A 19,482-nucleotide genomic window follows, 5' to 3' on the forward strand; every position below is an offset into this window, starting at 1 on the left:
CTCAGTTCTCACATCATCTAAGCCCTAATATAGAAATTTTTATTAGAGGAACTTTATAAAATTAAGTATATGATTATCTGTTGTTTGTAATCCAGGGAAAGTCTGGAAGATAAGATAGCTTCAGATTTAATTTAAAAGGACTGGTTTTGCAGATGTTTGTTTCAACATTGCTCTGCTTTCTTAGGGACTGTATGAAAGGCGATGAAACAGAAAACAAGAAGATTGGCTGCACTGTTAACCTAATGGTAAAGATGTTTCCTTTATCTCTTTGTGATACTGTGCAATCTCATTGAAACCAGGATGGGAAAGGCTGGAATAGGAATCTGTGTCAGGCAAATGTAGCTTCAGAATCCGAGCACTGGGATGACAGAAGAAAATGATGAGGATTGTGAGGATCCTCTGGAGGCCTCTGATCTGACTCACTGCTGTAAGCAGGGCCAGATAGGTCAGGCTCCTCAGGGCTGTGTCCAGCTGAGTTCTGTGTATCCCTGTGACACAGGTTCTACAACTTCTCTCACCTTTTCTTTCAGCTTTTGACTACCCTCATTTTGAAAAAAAAATCATGCCACAATAAAATTAGTGGGTTAGATCAGTGTGAGTGTGAAAAGAATTATAACTTTTCTTTCCCACTAAGAATATGTTCTCTTTTCAATAACTTTTCACGTCCACAGATGCTGCCGAGTGCTTCAATGGAGAGTCTCAAGAGTAACAACTCTGTTTTTTCTTTCACAGAATTTCTACAAATCTGAAATTAACAAGGAGGAGATGTACATCCGCTATATCCACAAGCTTTGTGACATGCACCTGCAGGCTGAGAACTACACAGGTGAGAGAGACATTGCACAGAGTCTGCTCTAACTCCTCATGACATTTTTTAACTCTCCCAATGTTATATAATATCTGGCTCATTCTTTTGGAAAGAATTTGCATGAATCTGTTATGGCAGTTGGGAAGGCAAGAAGCTGAGGCCCAGCTCCTTTCCTCAAGTTAAATACTGTCTGTTTATGCCTGCACAACCACGTGACTATTGCATTACACTTTAAATTTTACATTAAAGTGTTATTTGAAGAAGATGGATTAAAAAAAAATCACAACAGTGGAATGAAACTTAAAGAAAGATTAGCAAAAGCACCATTATGTTATCACTTGTCATATTTCCTCGCCTTGCAGTGCTGAGGGAGCACTTGGAACGTGTATGGCCTCTAATGCTGTGTTGTCCAAGCTCTGTTTACAGCTCCAGGCCCCAAATCTAGTTACAGATCTGAACTTCTGACTGTGCATTTAAATCAAGCAGCTGGTAAAAAGAAATTTGACAGATTTGTACCTAAAAATCATGTGTTGCTCTGCTATTTGAAATAATTGAATAATAGTCCCCTAAGAGTTGAGACTTCTTCTTTTTTGCAAACTATAAGTCAGAAATCACAGACCTTCAATATTGGCTGTGTTTATTTGCTGTCATTGATTCAGTGTTCCATAATTGCCTTTCCTACAGAGGCTGCATTCACTTTGCTTTTGTACTGTGAGTTGCTTCAGTGGGAGGACAGACCTCTGAGAGAGTTCCTGCATTACCCATCTCAGTCAGAGTGGCAACGTAAGGAAGGTCTGTGCCGTAAGATTATCCATTACTTCAACAAAGGGAAGGTATGCCAACTTCTTCTCTCTTCCAGCAGCTTCCTTCCCTTTTCCTGACTGACTTAGGGCTTGCAAGCCATCATCTCAGTTCAGTAGTCTGGAAGTAAATTTGTATCAAAAGGGTTTCTAACATGACAAATTGGCTCTCTGGACAAAAAAAAAGAGATGAGAAATGTATTTCATTATATATGGCATTGGAATGGATGAGGGAGGCCAACAGGACAAACACCAGAACATTTTTAAACCTTTAAACCAAGCCTTGGATCAGCTGATGTGGCAGAGTTGCTTGTTCCTCAGCTTTTGAGGGGTGGGATTGCATTTGGTAGCTGTCTGTGCAAACTGCTGTGCTATGACTCACTTGAGAACTTGTTTTCTGCTTAATCTACACATGGAAATGGCAGGCAAATGCTATAGGGGTCTCTTTATTGCAAAAGTCTTCAGTCCTTTCAGTGTCACTTATTTTACAGTGATTTTCAATTAAAGTGCAATTCCATCCACTGCACAAGAAGAAAATCAATCAATTTCAATTTCATATATTGAGTATGGGTTTTCTGCAATTAATCATATTTTGTTTCAATTACTGCAGAAGTAGATGTTTTAGTCCCTTGTGTCATGGTGTTTTGGGAACATTTCAGCAGTGAACCTTAAAAGTGACATCATCTGTTGGAGTATTTTCAAATTTTTCCCTTCTCTAGGAAAATTCCTACAGCTTATTTTCTTGGGAGATAACATCTGTATGTGTGCCTCAGGGTTGATTTTGCCCGTGCTGGCAATGACAGTGGCATTAAATACAAATGTGAGTTGGTTCTTATGGGGCTGCCATTCCAGATAATTCATTCCTAGTCCTGGTAATAGGAGTTGCATATGGCAGAAACATTTTCTGAAGAACCTGCAAAAGGAAGTCAGATTCCTATGTGAAGGAAGAAATGGCCCGTTTATGAGGAAGTTATTTAGATTTTTTTTGTGTGTGTGTCTGCCAGAGTTGCTCTTTTGTGATAACACTGCATATGGTTCTTTCATTTCAGAAATTTTCAGGGGTTTTCAGACTGCACTTAAAAACAAATAACTGGCTTGTGCAAATATTGTAGTACTGTACTAGCAAAGATGATAGAGGCACTATGGAAAGCAAGTGAGCCCTTATTTTTGACAACAACAGGGAATCCATATACACAGTGAAGTAGAGTAAAAATTGACTGATGTAATTAGGCAGTAAAACTCCTAACAGATTATAGAGTGTTAACCTCTTGAGGTTTTCTCCCCACTGGATGTTTTAGGAGTTACTTGATTTGTGTTTTAATCCTGCTTTATTACAAATGGTAGCTGAATGATTAAATAATCCACTTAAGCAGTGTGTATGTCACTCAGACTATGGAAGTGAAAGATGCTGAGAAGCCAAATCCTCCTTTTCAGCACTCTTGTTGTGTGACAGGGAGCAGCTGAGGGAATGGAAGAAACCTGCTTCCCTCTACTTGTGTCTGACAGCTTCTTTCTTCACTATCCTGAGATGGTCCCTCCTCAGGTTCTTCAGAGCAGGATTTGTTATTGTCCTTCAGTTGCATTTCCATTTTTCATGCTGCTCCTGGCCTCTTCCACCAAATGAGGGTGTCAAGGCAGAGTGTAAAGGCTGTAAAAATTCTGCATTTGTTTATAGGGAAATTTTCTCTGGACAAGAATGGGAGGTAAACTGCCCACAAGGGTGTCTTGTGACATGCCAGTGGCACAGCCTGTGGCAGGCCTGGGATGCTGCAGTGGGTGCAGAACTCCCACCCTCAGCAGCATCAGCAGCAGCCCTGTGCTGGGAAGGAACATGGTGTTCCCAAGCCCTTTTAGCCTTCACTGGTCATGTGCCCCTTCCTGCTGATTTCTGCTACGCTGTGAATTGGTTTGTGGCTCAGCTGGCAGTGTGTGCAAGTACATAACTTAAATTGAAGATATTTTTAACCCTCAGTTACAATTTTGACCGTTAAAACTCACAAGTTCTCTAGTTGAAGACATCCCTGAATGGAACAGTTTGAACCCGACTGATCATGTTTCTGCACAGCAATAGCTCAAAAGCTACACAGCCCTTTTCTGTCCAGTTCACTGCTGGGTTTAGCTGACAATTCTGAGCAGCTCCCACCTTGGCACTGCAGGGTGTGTTCTCCCTAGTGCAGCCAAGTGCACACAGAGACCCAAAGCAGAGTTCCCAAAGCACTTAGATTTTGATCATGTGCTCCATACCCAACACTTGAAATCATTTCTCTTGTGTACCCTCATGGGAATCATTTCCAAAAGAAATCTGCACACTGGGATGTGAGTAGATAAAGGCTGGCATTCAGAAGGGTTGGTTGTCTCTACCTGTGCCCTTCTGTGTGCAGTCAGCTGAGAGTTGCTGGTGCCATAGCAGAAAGCTGCAATAAATGCCCTGTGAATGTGGCTTTCAAGTAACACACAACATGCAAACACATCACAGGTCAGCAAAACAGAAAGCACTAATGAGGAAAATTACCAGTGGAGACATCAGGAAGTTATTTGAAGAGGGAAGTGACATTTGCCTGTCACATGGAATTACATATTAATTATCTGTACTGTGAAGATGTTACTTGTCAGCATCACAGATTTTAAAATTGAAGCTCCAGTGACCTGGATATCCATTTATTCCTTTTCCTTTCAAATATCTACAAACCATTTTCTCTTCAGGAAGTTACCTGTATATTGTTTTTCTTCCCTTCTCTATCTCATCTTGTATCTGCAGAGTACTCAGGGAGCACAGTGGAATTTCTTGGTGTGGAAACTGAAACAAAGAGAGAGCCTGAGTTAGGATGACAGGAATGGTATCAAGGTACATGAGAAGAGGTAGTATATAGAGAAATCAGATGTGGTTGCACGTTGTTAATTTAATTGACATCAGAAAAGGAGCATGAAAAGGTTACATCCCTCAGATCACCTGGAGGGAAAACAGCTGGTGAGATTTCTGCTTCTGTCCAGAAGAGAGATTAGAGAGTTAGGTAGGCTTTGGTCACAGCATCCCATTTGGAAGTAAGACTGCTCACACTCTCTGTGGGAAAAAAGCCATTTATTCCTGGCTAGAGGTTTTAGAAGTGAACATAGATCAGCTGAGGACTGAAAATCTATGTATAGTATCTCTGTAAAAAATGTGTTGCAACCATGAAAAAATGCAGTGGTGTTTGAGTTTGCAAATACAAACACCTAACTGACTATGGTTGATCTCAGTTCAGTGGATCAGTTTGTGTGTCATGGATTTTGACAACACACAGCAGAATTCCTGTTAATTTGAAATCACAAATGCCTCACTGATGTTCAGAGTAGTCAAGAAACTGGTCTTTCAGTTCCTTTCCTCTTGTGTCTATTGCTTTGATCTAAATAAATCTCAAGCCTCCCATTCTCCCAAACTACAAATACTATCAGAATATCCAATTAATTCTTGTACAATATTTTATTTAGCAAGTTTTTATTGAAGCTTTTGTAATTAAATGAAGCTAAAGAGCTGTAGTAAGGAAGTGGTAGTAAGGAGAGGACAGACACTACAAATGTGGGCTTAAAGGGAAACACTGTAAACTGCCTCACAAATTAAATGAAACAGTAGAGATTCACTTTTTTTTGTGAAGGTACATGCAACCAGAAAAACTGTTTCCATATTAAGTGCTAATATTTTACATAATTGCTGTTAATTACTCTTTCCAATAATTTACAATATTGCTATTGATATTCTTAAAATGTAAGGTGATAGTCTTAACTCACACATCAATTTTGTTTTCACTACAGCAGGGTCCCATGTAAAACAACTGGCAAATTAGCCCAGTAATGCATAATAAAACTTTATCCAGTAAAGGTTCACCTGAGACCTTGGTGTTCTAAATCTTTACCATAAGCATGGTAAGAAACAGCCACTCCCCTAAAAGGCTTCCAGTGTGTGCAGATAAAAGGTAATGGAAGAGGAGATTTCAGTGTAAAATGAGCACTCCAAAAAGCCACTTGAGATAACAGGAGAGTCTTTCTCTCAGTGTGGGTGTGCCCAAAGTGGGTCTCTGTCCCTCCTGACCTCTGGGATGATGAGTATGGTGTGCTAGGAGAGATCCATTGTGTGGGACTGGGAGCTGAAGAAATGAGTGTGGCTTTCTGAATTACGGATATTGATTCACTGCAGTAATGCAGGTCAGTTCTGAGGATGTTATGTGTATTGGAGTGTTCCCACTGCCTGACAGTTTGTGCTTTCAGTGGGAAGGAGCAGCCTGGGAAGGGGAGCACTTTGCTGGGGAGCCAAGCCCTAACTCAGTACTCCAGGGAGTTCTAGTGCAGGAAGCAAAGGAGCTGTTGGGGGTGGGTTGAAGGGGTGTCTAGCACAAAGAAAAATTGTTAGTTTTATTATCTTTCTCCAGATAAGTTCCCAGTCTCATAAATGAACAGTGAGAACAAGCAGTATGTGTGTGTAATTTCCACGGAACATATGCCTCTGTTCCCATCTTTTAGAAGGAATTGATCTGCTATTTAATGGAAATGGTTTCACCGCATTGCATTTTCACATCTAATCTCTGCCATTTCATACCAAATGAGTTCCCAGAACTGAGTTTCCATATTGCTCTCAGCTGAGCTGGCAGTAGCATTGTGTTTGCTGTGAGTGTGATTTGCTTTGGCCCCGCAGAGCTGGGAGTTCGGCATCCCGCTGTGCCGAGAACTGGCCATCCAGTACGAGAGCCTCTATGATTACCAGAGCCTCAGCTGGATCCGGGTAAGTGGCAGAGCTTTCTCTCCTTGCAGACTCTTCCCTCATTCCCCAGAGCATTCTGCTCTCCTGTCAGAGCATTCTGAATTTAAATATAATCACATTCCTTATAGAGCTCCATGCATTCACTGAGACTCCTTGCCATTGATTCATATTGATGACTTTGTAGGTCCACTGAAATAATTCCAGAGTCTGGTAGCAGTAAAATCCTGTGAGTATATGAAGACAGCATACACACACAGGAGCTGGGCTTGCTATTGAAATGGCATATTTACATATATTTTGCATAAAATATCCTATTTTTTAATACATATTTCATTTTAATTCCAAAAGAATCAAGGACAGCTTGTGCCTCAGTGAGGTAAGATGAACGAGAGAGAGAATGAAGAAGACAAATGTTCATGGCGTTCTTACCAGTTTACAGGGATCTGATCCTCTGGTACAACCCAACACGTGATGAAATCAGGGCACATTTACAGCATCATGCTTTAATCAGAAAAAGCTGAAGTTCCTGTTGTTATTTAAAAACTTTCTAAATGTGAAAATAGTTCATCTCCTCCTGTCCCCTGGGGTAGCATACATGTATCCAAATTTGAGATTTATGCTGCATGGATATACACAGCGGTTTAGATTCTCTTTCTAAAAAGTCCAGTTTATTTTTATCTGAAGACACCTGTCTAACAAGGTCTGATAAACTGCACTTCTGAAGAATCTGTTTTCTCTGAAGTGGCCCCAAAGAGAGCACATGACCAGTTTGGCTGTGCACTCTCTGTGCCATTCACATCACCACCACATTCCTGGATGCTTCCTGCAATGACTTTGGGACCTTCTCCTTCCTGGAAAGGGAATTAATGTTTGTGGGAGCTGACCACAAACAGGATTCAATATTGCAAGTTAGAGTTCCTTGCAGTGGAAGCAACGGTGTCAAACTGGTTCTTCTCCTTGAAGAGTCACCTTTTGCTACAGTGAAATTCCTGTGAGCCTTTCAACCGAGGTTCAGTTTGCCAAAGGGTCTGGAAATCCCACTCTTCATCTTTGTTGGCACAATTCCACAAAACTGTTTATTGGAACTAGAAAAAAGTCTTTTCTTCCTTCCAACCACTTTTTTCTTCCATGTTAAACCTTCTGGTGCACAGAGCTGTAGATTTAATTTTGTTTTATCCTTTTTCGTGCCCCTCAACTCAATTAAGGCAAACCCAATTAGGTGTAATTTTCCAGGCAGTGGTATGGATTTTGATCTGTAGGAGAGAATGGGACACTGTGAGCCAGGCAATGTGGATCTTAATCTCAGCTTTGCCATTAATTCTGCAATGCAAAGAAAATTACATGCAAGACCTGTTTAATTTAAAATAAGATAAACCAGGAAAAATTAATATGTCATCTTCCAAAATGTAAAATGAGTGTGGTGATATTCTAGTCTGTTCCACCATGTAGACTGGTTTAATTAATAATTTTAATCTTTAACAGAATTTTGGTCTTTTCATAAAAAATCACGGGGGTAAAAGAGTAATGTGATTTTTTAATGAGTCTTGAGATGTTAATGTTTTAAGTGCAGCTTTAAGGGTCTGACAGCAGCTATCTCTTTCTTCCACAGAAAATGGAAGCTACCTATTATGACAATATCATGGAACAGCAGCGCTTAGAACCGGAGTTTTTCAGAGTTGGTTTTTATGGTCGAAAATTCCCATTTTTCCTGCGGGTAAGCCAGACTTATACAGGATGCAACAAAGTGGCCAGGCTCAGAGTAGCTGTTAAGGCTTTGTATTTTTGTTTTGGAGATATGATGTCTACTATTCAGCATATTTTTTTATGCCTGCACAAATAAAAACAGTTTTCTGGCTGAACTGAAGGACACGGTCCACTGGGAATGTTCTTGGGAACAGAGATCACAAATTTGACTCATGCCACTGTGAATTTTTGATGATCTGCAGATGCAGCACAAATTGCCTCTATATTAAGCAAAATGCTGTATTGCAGCAATGTTGGGTCATTACAACTAATTTTCATCATCTCAAATTATCACACTTTAAAAAAAGTCTCACTTGACAGAATTCTAATCCCAGCCTGATGACTCTTATGCTCTGTTCAAGAGAAAATTTCCTCTCTTCGACAAAAGCCAAACAGCTTCTTTGGACACGTCCTCACTTGGAGCTCATTGTCTGCTGGTGTACCAATCCATTTAAGAAGTGAAATTTTCTTCTCTTCCAAATGAGGAATCAAACTTTAAATGGGTATTTGTTTATACAATGTCTTGTTGCTAGTTTAGAGCAAGGAAGGAATACAATCTGACAAGTGCTCCAAGAGCTGCCTGCGATTTGATGGCAGATGCCATCGAATGTGACAGGACAAGGTAACTGGAAGCTTTCAAGGACTGGAGGTGCGTGGTTTGTGTTCTCTTTGAAGGAATGGTTTGACAAGAGGTGGCACCAATTGAGGTACACAGGATCAAGTCATACAAAGCCAAGCCATTTTGAGAGCTGCCCTCTTATACTCCTCTCTTATTATGAAGTTGGTGGTTTTTTTAACAAGGATTTCAACACTAGGGTTTAATTATAGTCTTTCAATAGAAACTCAGGCAGGGGTAATAAAGGCAAGTTGAAATTAGTCAAGGAGAAGAAATACCAGTGCATAAAGGGTGATGGTTTCATGTTATTTGAAGGTGAACAGTGCCAGAATTAAAGAATCACAGAATCATTTAGGCTGGAAAAGACCTCCAAGATCATCAATCCAACTTTTGACCAATCACCACCTTGTCAACCAGACCATGGCACCAAGTGCTATGTCCAGTTGTTTCTTAACACCTCCAGGGATGGTGACTTCATCACCCCCCTGGGCAGCCCCTTCCAATGCCTGACAACCCTTTCCACAAAGAAATTTTTCCTGATGTCCAGCCTGAATGTCCCCTGGTGCAGCCTGGGGCAGTTTCTTCTCCTCCTATTCTGTGTCCCCTGGTAGTAGAGCCTGACCCCCACCTGGCTACCACTTCCTATCAGAGAGCTGTAGAGGGTGAGAAGGATCCCCCTGAGCCTCCTTTTCTCCAGTCTGAGCCCCTCCTCCCTCAGCTGCTCCTCACAGAATTTAGAATGCAGCAGCCAGAAGCAGTGTGTAGAAGACCCCTGCAAAGGAATCCAAAGAAAGGATGGGTGCTGCAGTGTGAACCCGGAGCTGCCCCATGAAGATCTCCAGAGAAAACTGACAATTCCTGGTTTTTATATCTAACAACAAATATTTCAGCAAGTGAGTGACAACACAGTCACCAGGGCACACAAGCATTCCTACATCTGAAGTACTGTCAGTGACTGGAGCTTATCTTTATATCTTGTGTATCCTCGCTTTTACCTGGGATCCTGCATGGCCAAGGTGTTTGACACTGCTTGAGCTTCCTGTGCTCAGCCCTGACTCTTTGCAAAGTGCTGTAACAATGTGGATCCTTGGCTGGAGAAATTACCAGCGAAAACGAGCGTACATAATTATAATCCTTGTTAATTCTGCAATTATATTTGGTAGCAGTACTTCTGATAGCAGATTACTAATGTAGCAATCTCATTAAAAGTCATCCTCCTCCTTTCTCTCCCTAATGATCCATACAGCACACACATTGTGGAGCACAGACTAAGCCCATTAGCAGTCACATCAGCATGGATCACACTGTAAAGAGATTGGAAGCAGCTATTCTAGAGAAGAAAAAGATTTACATGGATTTAAAATCTTCAAATGGATACGGGAGTGATTTAAAGTGATCAAATAACTCCAAGTCCTTTTCTCATGTATTTTTCTATTGCTGTATAGCTTAAGACAGAAAATAACTACTTCTTTCTATATCTTTGATTTTTGAAGACCCTTTGTCTAGAAAAGTCATTGTTCGTGTTTCTATGTATTCTGCATCTATTTCTAGCCTTTCTACATAAGTAAATTTAAATTAAAGCTGTCCATATCTTCCATCTACCAGAAGTTCAAGGCCTGAGAAGCCATGTTTTGAGATCTTGTGCTGGCATCTGTCTGAAGTCTTATTAAATTTAGCTTTGAGGTGTTTTCAGGGCATTATTTTTAGAATCACAATAACTTTATTTATAGGCTTACAGTTTTCTAGATTGCTACAATCAAAAGCTAAAACAGAGAAAGCAGTAAGTGTCATGAAGAGATTCACCTTCAAACATGGGCTCACTCCAAATTTACTAATAGCTGCAAAGTTTGAGCATTACAGACTGAACTGTCAAGATTCATCATGTGATTCTTCTCCCAGTGCATTGGTTGCTGTGACTGATGCATACAAAGTGACATGTCACAGCCAGAGCAGGAGATCCTTTCCATAAAGTTGAAATGCAAAGCCAGAGATAACTGAATTCCTTGGCTGTGTTTTATGATCTGGTTTTGCTACTTTCCCTTCGATTTTGCTACCCAGATCAAGAATTGCTTGGCCACATCCCTTTTCCAGAGCAATTAAAAACACATTATTGAATATACTGCAGCCTCTAAATGCAAGAAATAAAAGGCTGTTCTTGTTTATTAAATTTTTAAATTGTTTTATGAAGGTGAAAACCCTCCCTGTTCTTCTAGATATTATGTGTATGAGAGTTCAAACTACCAAAATTAGAGAATTTGCCTGCTTTGATTTGTCTTGCACTAGGAGATATTAATACTGATGAAAATTGTGGTTTGTGAGGGTTAAGACACTGGAATACAACCTTCCTGACACTGAGGAATTTAGAAATCCTGTATCGTGCTGTTTGGAGTTAAGAGATAGCTCAAAAAACATCCAAGAACTCTGCACCAGTGGTTTAATGCCTCAAGAGTCATCTAAATGCAGCTTTCCATTATTAGCAGAAATGAAATTTTGTTCATCAAGAGGAAAGTGCTTTTAGGGCTGAAGGGGAATTTGTTAAGTGGCCACTGGGAATTCTTGGTAAAGCTTTTCTGTATTACTGTACTATTGACAGGGGAGTTCCTGAGCTTGTATTGTTCATCACCATCAGGGCTGGGTTGTATGGCTGTGATAATACAGCAGTGATTAAACAGTCATTTTTGTGAATAGTTTGTTGCAACTTCTCTCTAAGGAGAACTGATAAAATGATAAACATATTTCTCCCTCTGTTCTATCAGAACCTCAGGACTTTTATCCATCTGGTATAAACTGTATTTGACAGCAGCTTTCCCAGTGTAAAACAGCCAAGCTGGTGACTTAAGTTTTAGTTGCTACTAAACTATAGTTTCAATATAGTCCAACTAAAACTAGTGCCTTTTCTGAAAAGCAGGTAAGAAGGGACCACAAGACTGAATGCTGGGTGTGCCTGAATCAGAGGCATTGTGCTGTTCAGAGATCAGTGGAATAGTCTCCTCATTCATTGCTTCATCATGAAATACGTTGTAAAGAAAAAGGGACAAAATACATCTACTTTCACATTAGCATATTGCCACTGTCATTTACCTTTGGTTTTGAAGTAACATTTAAAGTGAGACAGAAGTCAATAGAATTTAAATTACTTTTAAGGACACTAATTTATGCTTATAATTATGTCCTCCTTGCAGAACAAAGAATATGTGTGTCGGGGCCACGACTATGAGAGGCTGGAAGCCTTCCAGCAGAGGATGCTGAGCGAGTTCCCCCAGGCCATCGCAATGCAGCACCCAAACCACCCTGATGACTCCATACTGCAGTGTGATGCCCAGTGTATCCTTCTGTGAAAGGGTAAACTCTCCCTGGAGCTGGGGCAGAGCACAGAGGTAGAGCTGGATATGGACAACACCAAACCTTGTCTGCAGCAGACAGTAACTGGTTTGTTATGCGACGTGATGTTGGAAAGAGCGGGGACTTTTTATTCAGGGAGTAGTGCAGGTCATGTTCCATGTAGAAGAGAAAGGGCTGTGCTTGGTCATATCCATGTTTTAATGCTTTACCCAACAGCACTGGCATCACACATACTGTGTGTACTTAGGAGTATTCCTGATACCTTCTCTTGGCCAATATTTTGTTGGGAACAGATACTAGTTCCAAAGCTCTATTTTCCATTCTGCTTATTTTTCTTACATCAGTATGTTACTTTTTTGCAATTTCCCTTTCTTTATAACTGTTGAACCTTTTTATACCCAAGGCTTTGAATCTCATTCTTCTCGCTGGTCACCTGTACAATGCTCAATGCATTTAAGGACTGAACCACATCACATTTAAGGGGACTGCAGGGACTTTGCAGAGCTTAGTCATGGAACCCACGCTATTTGGCTTCTGAGAGAACGGCGTGGATCCTGTGCAGGATTTGAACCGTAATGTCTCTGCCACCAAATGGAGCCTCCTGTGTGGGTTGCTGTTTCCTATTTGTCTTTCCTAACACATGGATAAAGCTTTCTTTGACTGCACAATTACCAGATTTGCAGATCTATGCAGTGACTCCCATCCCAGACAACATAGACGTGCTGCAAATGGACCGAGTCCCTGATCGCATCAAGAGCTTTTACCGCGTCAACAACATCCGCAAGTTCCGCTACGACAGACCCTTCCACAAGGGCCCCAAGGACAAGGAGAACGAATTTAAGGTAGAAGTAGCAAAGAAGCCATGTTTAAGTGTTCATCTCTTCAAGGTGAATACTGTCTTCTTATTTTATGCAGATAGACCCTTTTAGCTCCTGATTTCATAGCCATAGATACTACAGTAACTCAAGTAACAGGTTAAGTCCGTGGTCTGATTGAATATTGTTGAGTTCTGACCTGCTTAAAGCATTGTCCAGTTTAAAGGTGAATTATTTTAGTGCCCAGACACTGTTTGTTTGGCTGGACTTCTTTTTTATTACTGACACATAGGTCTACAATGTCTTCTTGGGTCTCATGACACAACTGGTGATTGGACAACTTAAAAAAAGTAATAGAAATGTTGAATGTGTTGTTTCAAGCTTACTGAATTCCTGGTTTGTTGTTTAAGTGACTTTCAGGAAGACCTTGTACAGAATGAATGCTCAGGAGTTTAATGCGTTATTTTCTGAGCCTTGCCCCCTTCGCACTTGTAGTAAGAGTACAGAGGATGTGGTTGTGATTCACTGTTCCTCACAGCCTCAATTACTCCTTGCAGAGCTTGTGGATTGAACGCACCACTCTGACCCTGACTCACAGTTTGCCTGGGATCTCTCGCTGGTTTGAAGTGGAGAGAAGAGAACTGGTAACATTCATAATTCCTGTAACTGGGGGTCGAAATGATGAGTTACTGAGGACATGCAATAGGCAGCTTAAAACTTGTTGGGCTGAAATCTTGCAGTTTAAAATGGTGTTTACCAAGAGTTAAATACATCCTTTTTCTACCACTTCATCTAAATAATGGCTGAATGTAACCAGGGGAATTGTATTAGCTAATAGTATAATGGAGACAGTGCCAAAAGGATGGAATAATTGCATTGCTGCCATGTCTTCAGTATACAGAAAGACATCTATTATTGCAACCGAGTGACCTGAAATCCAGCACTGCCAACAGTGGAGTTTGTTAATGTAGCAAATTTTCTACAAAGCAGTAGAAGTGAAGGGAGCTCACTGAACAATCCCGGAGTACCATTTTATTACAAGGAAGATAATAAATCTCAGTGAAGTGTCCACAGAATTAAAGTATATTTTATTGCTTTTGAGGTTGAAGTAAGTCCTTTGGAAAATGCTATTCAAGTGGTTGAGAACAAAAACCAGGAGCTGAGGACACTGATAAGCCAGTACCAGCATAAACAAATGCATGGCAACATTAATCTTCTCAGCATGTGTCTGAACGGAGTGATTGATGCCGCCGTTAACGGGGGAATTGCGCGGTACCAGGAGGTGAGCCAGGCTTTGCTTCCCATTGAGTATCACCCTTCCTCAGTTTTATTTGCATTTCTGTTTCAATGGTAATATGGCTTAGTAAGATAAGAAATTCTCATGTGCATTATCTAAAGATGGGGTTACACCCCCTACTTGCTTTTTCTTCATCAGTGCTTGTATAGCCACGTGCAAGGAGGCTCCAGGGGTGGAGCTGTGATCTCACATGGAATAGGTACAGGTAACAGCAGGGTTTCTCACAGGTGACATTTGGCTTATCTGGAAATCCTCACTTGGCAGGTAAAACAGTGAAGCAGCTTTTTTTTAATACTGTTTACATTATAAATTCATTTTGCAATAGAGGCTGTGGGACTGGTGGTAACTGATTAGGTTTGGAATCAGGAAAAACCACTAATTCATGCTATTGAACCATTATCTTTGCTGATGGGCTAATTTCAGACTTGCTGTAGAACTAAAATGATGTTAAATACAACATCCAGCGTTATCCTGCATAATGTCTGACAAGCTGTTACTTAAACTGAGCATTGCAAAAGGTAGGTTTAGGGTAAAATACTGAAAAATTGCAGCAGTGGTTCAGGGGTTTGGGATGAGTCTTCACAGCAGAGCCTGGAGAGAATGCTCTTCAGGCTTTACATTAGTTGCCAATTTACTCACTAAATTCCTTTAGCTTTAGGCAGTTATGTGAAGGAAACTATAAAATTCAAATAACTGGAAGATACAAGGCTTAGTGGTATTGCTCATCACTGACACAGGGGGAAACTTGGTCAGAGTCATGATTCAACAGAATCGTTTCAGCTGCCAAGCCCATTTTCTCTATATCCCAGAGTGCTAAAAAACAATAAAATTAAGCTCTGCTGTTACCTTAATATATTTTTTGTTTTCCTAAGATTTTTGGACCTTTTCCTTTCATCTTTTGACTCCAAGTTATGGTGAAACACCTTCCCATAAGCAAAAGGCACTTTTTTTCTCCTCTTCCTGCAGGCCTTTTTTGATAAGGATTATATCACAAAGCACCCCGGAGACGCAGAGAAGATCACCCAGCTCAAGGAACTCATGCAGGAACAGGTACTATTTTTCAGGTGTAGAAGAACATTGCTATATTGTCTGGATTCATCAGCAGTCAGTCTAAACATCAGATCCAAGTGATTCATTCAGAAGCAAAGATTTTTGGTACAGGAGATGTAAATACATTCAAACAAAAAACAAGAGGGAAGTGGGCAAGGCAATTATGACAAGTCGCTCACCTTACGGGATGTGAGGTGAAGTTCAGCTGAAAGTACATTAATTTTGTTTTCTACATTTATTACCCAACGGACATCTTGCTGCATTTCAAGCCTGCCATTCATTTTTGGCATTTTGAACTATGTCTTCCTAGCAAATTTCAAAGATAATCGGAGGCAGGACAGGTCAGGCTTGAGATTCAAGTGGCAGAGCCACATATGAAGACTTAATGCCTATTTATGTTATCTGCAGTTTTATTTTTCCATAGTGTCTCCTTGAAACATCTTGGTAGATAAAGCTGCGGGATGCTTTGATGGAAATGAAATCAGATAACCACATCCCTCTTAACTGAAAGTTTGGAAAGATATACCCCATTAAACAATGTGCCCAAATCTGAATAGAGCTACTAGGCTTGTTCTTCAACAAATCACTGAATTGCATTTGAGATTCCCCATCTGTAAAATAATGCTTATCTCCTTCAATCCTCAGGAGATATTTGAAGATTAATTAGTTATTGTTTGTACAGACTTTGGATCATGTAGGGAATTACATACATCTTGAGCCTCCTATCATTGCTATTTTCTTTCATCTGAGACCTTATATAATCTCATTCAATCATTAATATTGTATGTTTGACCTTTGAAAAAGTAACCTTTAGAAGTAACTAATGAGGAACAGGAGGAGTGACTGCATGTGCCACACTGCTGCTGTTTGTCTCAATTATCAGAAACTCCTTTTAGAAGTCTCTGCTGGCAGCTCAGACCCTGGCACTGGGAGGAGTTTTTGTCGCAGGGCATTATCTGTGTGAGGGCATAATGCTGTTCACTCTGCAGAGAGAATCTAGCTGCTTTTTGTTTTTTGCAGTTATCTCCTAAGAAAAGCAATGCAACGTGACACAAATGTACTTGTCTCACACTTAAATACTTGTTGGAGTAGTATGAACTTGCCAGGACTCCAGGGCTTGCTTAATTGCCAGCAGTCTTGTAATGGACAGTGGCATATTCCTTGCACATTGCCAGAACTGCAGGACAGGCTTCTGCTCTCTCTCGTAGACACAATTTATTTGGGTTTCTGATGTTGCATTTTCTTTCTCACAGGTACATGTCCTAGGAGTGGGTCTGGCAGTCCATGAGAAATTTGTACATCCCGAAATGCGTCCCCTGCATAAGAAACTGATAGATCAGTTCCAGATGATGCGATCCAGTCTGTACCATGTAAGCCAACAGTCACTTTTCCATTTTTGAATTATATGATTAAATATCTGTCACCTGCAAAGAACTAGGCTGATACAGCATTGACTGAACCTACTGGACTGCCAAATTACCAAATGAATTCTTGATTTTTGTGCAAGAAGGCAGTTGTATAAAATATGTTAACTTGGCCTTTCAGCAAGAATTGTTAATATTTGTATGTTGTTTGTTGTATCACAGAGCAATTGTAAAGCTTAATTTTCAGTTGCTATTTCACATAGCAGAAAATTATGTAAGACAGAGGAAGATTACCAGGAGGTGTTGGATGTTCTCTTCAAAAGAAGTCCCATAACTGGAAGTAGCACGAATGAAGAAAACTTGCAGTTTTCCATGAGTGACTTAGCTGCAGTGTGTTTGCCCTGCAGGAGCTGCCTGGTTTGGATAAGCTGAGCCCGGCCTGTTCTGGCTCCAGCACCCCCCGCAGCAACGTGCTGGTGTCGCACGGCCCCATGAGCCCAGAGAGCATCAAGCTGGTGCATCGACACAGGTGAGCCCTCTTCCTCCCAAACCCCAGGGGCCCTGCACGCTGTGCCACCAAGGTTCCAGCATCTGAGGAGTGCTTAGCAGTCCTGCAGGAGGGGCAGCACGAGTTCAGGCAGAAGTGCCTTTTGTCTTCATTCAGCGATAATTATTGAAGTTGGAGAATTGGAATAAGGAAGTTGAGAAATCCAACTTGCAGCAAATGCTGAACACCTCCAGGTGTGATTCCATCACTTTACTTACTGTGGCGGCAGAAACACAAATGCGCTACTCAGTTCTCCAGACTCAATCTGATTTCAGAGATCCAACCTCTCCTACGTCTGTTGCACCAACAGCAAATAACTGTGTCCTTATCTATCATAAAAGGAAAATTGTATGGCTTGTTTTAGAACCCAACTCAATATGTACCCATTTTGAAGGATCAAAATTGTTAACGTCATTATTTTTATAATTCTGATCAAAGCAGAAGCCAAATACAAGAAAGGCTGCCATGGTGTTCTGATCAGTACATCAGAAAATGACCCTGTGGTGCTTTCTCAAACTGAATGCCCATATATTAAATCTGAGATAATGACAGAGGATAAACATACAAGGACAAAATAGTGTTTTTTATATCCAGCCAACATTGCTTATTTGAAAATGCTAATTGCTCTTCTGTGTTTATTTTTCTTATTGGGTCACTATATTTTAGCTGGTTTTAAAGGCTGGCATAAAAAGCTGTGGAAAGTTGGTCCATGAATCCAGGATGGTGACATTCTTTATGCTATTAAAACTGAGTAGCTCATGCTGCTCCCACGGCTTAGCAGTTGATAAACAGTGTCTGGGTGATAACCTTTTTTTTCCTCAAAACTCCTCCCTTTGTAAAGGCTTTTTTAGTTTTTAGGACAAACTAGGGAAATGCTGTAGTGTACAATGTATTTGTGTGTGTGGTTCAGAGTGACGAAGAAAAGTTCATTCCCTGAGGGAGATCAGGGTACAGCCTGCACACCAGCTGGGCTGCATTAATTTACTGTCAGCTACAAAATCGCCTTCAACTGTAATGCTGAGGCCCAATGCATGCAATAAGGAAAACTGGATTTTGACCTGTGTCTCTTGTGCTTGGATTCCTTTGGAATGTTATTTTTAAGCTGCTCCCACTCATCTTAGCATTAAAAATGTGAGTGGTTTCAGTGTGTTCTGTTATGAACAAAATAAATATGCACCCAAGGTCATGATGTGACATTACCCTGGGTTGGGGTTCTGAAATTCAACATCCTGTGTACTATTCTGTTTTACCTGTAATCTTCTTGTCACCTCTTTCATATTTACCCACATTTATGGACTTGTTTGAGCTTATTTGGCCTTTTCAAAAGTGTTTGACATCTAGAGGTGACCTAAAGCAGCAGGTAACTGCAGGTACTTACTAGTTTGGAAAAAAATCAGGCTTCACAAACAGGTTTAAAAAATAATTGTGCCCTTGTTCTGTCTGGTTTTTTTCCAGCCCACTGAACATGCTTGGTTCAGTCCGACACTCCTCATCCTCCCTGTCGTCGCACACCTCCAGTGAAACAGGAAACCTGGTTATCCTGACAGACAGCTCTGTGGGGGAGACTGCTGAGGATATGTACCACATGCAGGTACAGCTCCAGCACAGCCAGGAGCAGTGGCTGGGAACAGCACAAAACATGTTCCAGAGGGTTTTGCTTAGGAGCAGTACACTTTACCTGTGCACATGCTTGGATCTGTCTGTGATATTTTTTTTTCAAAGAACTGAATAGGTAGAATCTAACATTGTTCAAGGAATATGACAGTAACTGACTAGATTAACTTTGTGAAGAAATCTCCTGTGTTTGTACAGTAACTGTGGTACTGCAGTCCAAGGTCACCCTGCTGCTTTCAGAAAGTGAGATTTTTGTCCCATTTTGTTTACCTGCCGTGTTGAACATGGGCAGTTAGTGCTGCTCTTGTTTTGGGGAGGTGGAACAAGTCCCACAGTCCTGAGTGCAGGTTAGCAGTGGCCTGCACTGAATCTGGGCAGAGGCTGCGCTGGCTCATCCAAGGCAGGTAAATCCCTAAGGCACTGATGTGCTCAGGTCTGTCTCGATGGTTTCTCTGCCTTCGGCAGCTTGTTTATCCTAAGCCCAGGTACCAAGGCTCAGTCACCAATGTCTCTGTTTTATCCTCATCCTAGGCTAGTCCTTCCACCTCCAGCCTGAGCTCCACTCACTCAGCACCATCCCAGATGATTAACTCTGCCCCTTCCAGCGCTCGAGGTAAGCATGGACAGGCCCTGATGGGGGGGGCACCTGCAGGGGTTCCCTAAACCTGGCAACCTTGCTGACTTACAGGTGGAACACCACCTGCACTGACATGTAACACTGTTTCTCTTTTGGACATGTAAATACCTCTTCAAT

General features: G+C 41.0%; 1 protein-coding gene across 1 annotated transcript in view; it reads left to right on the forward strand.

Annotated features, from left to right (window-relative positions):
- Positions 1-19,482, forward strand: part of DOCK3 (dedicator of cytokinesis 3) — a 179,625-nt gene that overhangs the window by 148,194 nt on the left and 11,949 nt on the right. The window contains exons 37-50 of the mRNA XM_041462709.1: positions 185-245; positions 733-826; positions 1,493-1,641; positions 6,275-6,361; positions 7,950-8,054; positions 11,882-12,023; positions 12,717-12,883; positions 13,414-13,500; positions 13,959-14,138; positions 15,120-15,203; positions 16,457-16,573; positions 16,975-17,096; positions 18,570-18,705; positions 19,260-19,341. Coding sequence (XP_041318643.1) covers positions 185-245; positions 733-826; positions 1,493-1,641; positions 6,275-6,361; positions 7,950-8,054; positions 11,882-12,023; positions 12,717-12,883; positions 13,414-13,500; positions 13,959-14,138; positions 15,120-15,203; positions 16,457-16,573; positions 16,975-17,096; positions 18,570-18,705; positions 19,260-19,341 — 1,613 coding nt within the window. The remainder of the gene's footprint in view (positions 1-184; positions 246-732; positions 827-1,492; positions 1,642-6,274; positions 6,362-7,949; positions 8,055-11,881; positions 12,024-12,716; positions 12,884-13,413; positions 13,501-13,958; positions 14,139-15,119; positions 15,204-16,456; positions 16,574-16,974; positions 17,097-18,569; positions 18,706-19,259; positions 19,342-19,482) is intronic.

The sequence above is a fragment of the Pyrgilauda ruficollis genome, unplaced genomic scaffold (genome assembly GCF_017590135.1).
Source record: "Pyrgilauda ruficollis isolate IOZ18807 unplaced genomic scaffold, ASM1759013v1 scaffold10, whole genome shotgun sequence".
Taxonomy (NCBI): Eukaryota; Metazoa; Chordata; class Aves; order Passeriformes; family Passeridae; genus Pyrgilauda; species Pyrgilauda ruficollis.